Source organism: Phalaenopsis equestris, unplaced genomic scaffold, assembly GCF_001263595.1.
Source record: "Phalaenopsis equestris unplaced genomic scaffold, ASM126359v1 Scaffold000002, whole genome shotgun sequence".
NCBI classification, from domain to species: domain Eukaryota; kingdom Viridiplantae; phylum Streptophyta; class Magnoliopsida; order Asparagales; family Orchidaceae; genus Phalaenopsis; species Phalaenopsis equestris.
The window spans coordinates 11,948,092-11,953,485 of NW_018164444.1; the positions used below are offsets into that span (position 1 = coordinate 11,948,092).

The 5,394-nt window shown below is 33.3% G+C and overlaps 1 protein-coding gene across 1 annotated transcript in view; it reads left to right on the plus strand.

Moving 5' to 3' along the window:
• Window positions 1-1,876: 1,876 nt before the first annotated feature.
• The window catches only part of LOC110029262, a 6,384-nt gene continuing 2,866 nt past the window's right edge, over window positions 1,877-5,394 (plus strand). The window contains exons 1-3 of the mRNA XM_020731516.1: window positions 1,877-2,407; window positions 2,493-3,111; window positions 3,305-3,366. Of these exons, the coding sequence (XP_020587175.1) occupies window positions 1,877-2,407; window positions 2,493-3,111; window positions 3,305-3,366 (1,212 nt within the window). The remainder of the gene's footprint in view (window positions 2,408-2,492; window positions 3,112-3,304; window positions 3,367-5,394) is intronic.

The window sequence follows — 5,394 nt, forward strand, 5'->3', positions numbered from 1 at the left end:
TAATTATAGCTCATTTATTTTTTAACTGATTTTCCATTTGTAAGACCACTTCTTATATAGATAACTTCTCCTTAAATTGTGGAATATAGTTGAAACCTGGAAGATAAATAGATATATTATTATTATTTTTCCCTTGGTTGTTCCAGTTTCTTAATGGGTTTACTTGGTTGCTACCCCATTATTGATTATTACCACCTGAAGTATTATTCCATTTAAAATTAGGATGGTTCTTCCAATTTGGGTTTTTGGGTTATAATAATTTGAGGTTATAATAATTTGAATATGGGTTATTTAGCTTGTTATTTATTACAATCAAAGTTTGTAATGATGCTTGAGAATCTACCATTTGGCTTAATGAATTCTCTTCAATCATAGGAATTGGTTGAGAAAAATTCATTCCAAATTGGTCTACTTCCTTGAAATTGCAGCAACTTGATTAGCTAACATGATAAATGCATCAACTTCATGAATATTGGCTACCTTTTTAAGATTTACCCTCTTAGAAGGCCATTGGAAACTATTGTTAGTCATTTCCTTAATTAAAGCGTAAGTGTCATGATATGGTTATTACATCAATGAATCTCCAGCAGTGACATCGATAATAGATCTAAGAGACTCAGCTAATCCATTATAAAAAGTTTGAATTATTAACCAATCTGGTATAGCATGGTGTGGACACCTTCTTAAGAGTTCTTTAAATCATTCCCATGCTTCATAAATAGATTCCCCTTCAAACCGATTAAAAGATGTAATATCATTTCCAACCTTCACAGTTTTTTATGGTGGAAAATATTTAACAAGGAATTTTTGTGCTAAATCACCCCAAGTTTTGATAGATCCGGGTGCTAACAAATGCAACTATATCTTAGCTTTATCCCTCAGTAAAGGAAATAACTTGAGTCTTCTGACATCATCTGATACACCATCGTATTTAAATGTATCACATAATTTTAAAAAATTAGCAAGATGTAAATTTGGATATTCAGTTGGTGATTCCCCAAACTGAGATTATTTGCCCAAACTGATTATTTGATACCATTTGGATAATAGCAGGTTTAAGCTCAAATGAATTAGCCACTACAACAGGTTTTTGATTACTACAATGAAATTCATCTACCATAGGGTTAGCATAATATCCTGATAGTCTAAATTCTTGATAAATTTCAACATTTTGATTATTTTGATCTGTCATTTCTGTAATTTTTTTAGATTTTTCAAAAATTTTATTTTTATTTTATTTTTTTTATTTTTTCTTAACAGTTCTTTCTAATTCAGAATCGTAGGGCACTAGTCCTTTATAACTTGAACTATGCATATACTAACATAAAACAAAAATAAGATACTTGATATAAAAACCCAACACTAAAATATTCTTATAAAAATTTTTAAATTTTAAATAAAGCATTCTAAAAATAGAAATTTTGTTTTAAATTAAATTACAATTTAATTTCAATCCCAATTTCAATGGAAATCTAAATTGCAAACCTAACTTTTAATTTTCATAATTTCAATCCTTGACAATGACACCAAAAACTTGATCCTGATTGTTTATATGCAACTGTATAACAATGTATGTAATTATATTCTCCACTTATCTTTCCTACTTTGCAACAAAACCAAAAACTTGATCCTGAATAAAAGAAAAATTTTACTTTTTAAGATCTTCTATGAACAAATTTAATGATTTTCTCTCTGAAGCTGCTTTATTTGATTTTGGTTTTCAAGGTCCAACTTTCACTTGGAGGAGGGGTTCAATGTGGGAAAGACTTGATAGAATGTAAGTTCAATGTGTTCAATGTGGGAAAGACTTGATAGAATGTAAGGAAACTCAGTTTGGTTTCAGACATTTCCTTATACTATTGTTTCTCACCTTGCTATGGCTGGTTCAGATCATAGGCCTCTATTGTACTCTATTCAAAATGTTGAAGGTCCTAAGCATTCCCCCTTTAGATTCCAAAATATGTGGGTTCTTCATCTTGACTTTCTTGGGGAAGTTAAAAAAGTGTGGATTACTGATAAGGATAAAAATCCTTGGATTAACTTATGGCGTCTTCAAAAAAATGTGGCTTCTCAGCTTAAAAAGTGGAATTGGAACAGCTTTGGTAATGTCAATGACAACTTGAAGGCTGCTAAGGATAAGGTTCTAGCCATGGAAATAGAGTTTCAAAGGGGAGAAGTTTCTGAAAAAGAATTGCATAAAGCCAATGAAGAACTTCTCATGCAAATTATGTATTTTGAAAATTTTCTGAAACAAAAAGCTGCTGTCACTAAATTTACTGAGGGAGATAGGAATTCCAGCTATTATCATGCTTGTATTAATTACAGAAGGAAGTGTAATATGATCTTGTCTATCACTGATTCTGAAGGGAACTGTTTTTCTGATGCTGGGACTATTGCCCAAGATGCTGTTTGTCAATTACTTCAATAACCTCTTTAGTGTTAAATCCATTTCCATGCCTTAAATGAATGTTGAACTTATGGCTGGCTATCAGGAGTATGTTCAAAGATTGGAGCTCACAAATATCCCTCTGGAAGGAGAAATTAAAGCAGCTTTTGAGTCTATTGATGGGCACAAGGAGGGTGGACCTAATGGTTTTACTGCAAAATGTTATACAAATTCTTGGTCTATTATTAGTGGAGACTTTATTGCTATTGTTCAAGCATTCTTCAAGGGTGTGGATCCTCCAAGATACTTTACTGCTTCTACTATCACACTGATTCCCAAGAATCAGATTAGAAAAAGCTGGGGAGATTTTAGACCTATTAGCCTTACCAATGTGGTATCGAAAGTAATAAGCAAAATTATTGTCACTAGACTTCAACCACACCTACAAGTGCTTATCAGCAATAAACAAGTGGCTTTTGTTAAAGGCAGAAATATCGCTGATAAAATTTTACTTGCACAAGAACTCCTATTGGATCTTGATAGAAATTGTAGAGGTAGCAATGTTATATTTAAGCTGGATATCAAAAAAGCATATGACTCCATCAATTGGGACTTCATTTTGGAGATTTTGGCTGCTAGAGGTTTCTTTGAAGACTTCAGGAATTTGATCAGGAGATGGCTTAATTGCAACAACCACTCAATGCTTATCAATGAGCAAAGCCATGGTTTTTTCACTACTTCTAGGGGAATTAAACAAGGGGACCCATTGTCTCCAACAATCTTTATTCTGGCTATGGATTTTTTATTAAGATTGTTGAACCATATGTTTACTGCATACCCTTATTTGGCCTATCATCAAAGATCTAATGTTGATGTGAGAAACCTATCTTATGCTGATGATATTAAAATTTTCTCCAGGGCTACATAGATTGCTGTTAAGAAGCTTTATTAAGGGCTTAAAGACTTCCAACAGATTTCAGGTATGGAACTTAACAAACAAAAATGTCAGATTTTTGCTAGCTCTAATATCTCTCCATAGATAAAACATTGGGATAAAACATTGGATTGCTTTAATATTCAATATACTGGTTTTCAATATACTGGTTTTAATATTGCCAACTTGTCGATCAAGTACCCGGGGGTTCAACTTATTAAAGGTAGGACCAAGCAAACTCAATTTAATGAGGTCATTCATCATATTCAAGCTGAACTGCAAAGAAGGACCAACTCCTTCCTCTCCAATGGTGGTATAATAACCCTTCTTAAAAGCATCTTGACTGTTATTCCTTCTTATGCTCTCCAAATGCTTACAATGAAAAAAGGAACTTAAGTGTTGCTGGGAAGAATGTTTAATAAATTCCTATGGACTGGGCAGAAAAAGCAGATTCATTGGTTACCATGGTAGAAACTTTGTAAGCCTTTTCATGCTGGTGGTCTGGGGTTCAAGGACTTCCAACAGCTTATCTTTATCAACCTTTGTAAGCTATAGATAAAATTTAGGACCCAGGACAGTCTTTGGGCAATTTTTATGCAAGGAAAATATTGCAAAGCCTTACATCCTAGTCTGGCTACAAAAAATCTTGGTGATTCCAGAATTTGTCAGAAATTATTGGAGATTAGAACTCAGGCAGAAGAATTGTTTATTTAGGAACTTGGTGAAGGTCAAGTTAATTTTTGGTTACACAAATGGACTTGGCATGGTGAACTTTTTATTTGCTCATCCTCTAATCTTAATTATCAGTCTAAGGTCAAGGAGTATTGGTCTCATAACCAATGGAACTGCAACATGTTGAATAATATTTTAAAACAGAAACAGTTACAGTGGGTTAGAAACATTCCCTTATTCCTTGAACAAAAGGACAAAATGGTGACTAAGCAAGCTACATCTCAAAACTTTTACTTATATTTTTCAAAACTTTTACAAGTGGAAACCTGTTTTGTGGGGTAAAACTATCTAGTGTAAATGGCTGACCCCCTCTATGTCCTTCTTCAGCTAGAGACTGTGGCATTCCTTGCTTCCAACTGATGACATTTTGAAAATGAAAGGGCTAAAGGGCCCTTCTTGCTGTTACTTATGTAATAGGGAAGAAGAAACCTTGGATCACCTTTTATTCTCTTGTTCCTTCTCTCAAAGGATTTGGTCTCATCTTTTAAGGCAGTTAAATATTGATACCCTTAAAGTCAGTTGGGATATTTTCTCTCACTGCTGGAAGTAATGGCAAGATGCTAATTTGTTGATTATTCCTTGCATTGTAGCCTGGTTTCTCTGGATGAGTATAAACAAAGCTAAGTTTGAAGATTCCAAGCCATTGGATAGGACTGTGGTATTTAATTGCACTTCATATATACAAAAAATTACTAAATATCATAACTACACTAATCTATTCCTAGATTGGAAGCCTAAGGTGAAAATTCTACAGAATTATAAACCAACCTTGGTTTTTTGGACCTCTCCTCCTCTTAGGTGGCTGAAAGTAAACACTGATGGTAGCTTTACTAGTGAAGCTTTTAGGTTTGGTTAAGTGTTTAGAAACTCCCTTGGGAAGTGTTTGATATATTTTTCCTCCCCAACTTGGGCTATTGATGCAATGGAAGCTAAAATGATAGTAATATACTGGGCTCTCTTTTTTGTTAACCATTATAAGATCAACAATCTGATTGTTGAATCAGATTCTAGCATATGTGTAAGAATTCTGTAGAAGGAAGTGGAACGTCCATGGTATATTATTAGATGGATTAACAAACTTATGCATTTCCTGAATAATGTGAGAGTCAAGTTTCAACATATTCTGAGAGAAGGTAATGGTCCTGCTCACTGCTTAGCTGCATTGGGGAGACATTCTGAAAAAATCTTAGTTGGATCAGCTCCTTCAAATCAACTTGATTTACTACTACATGGAGATAGTTTAACAATTCCTTACCTTCATAGTTAGTAGGTTCTTTTGTTTATATATATATATATATACTTGTTGTTTAACAGAGTTATATATATATATATATATACTCTC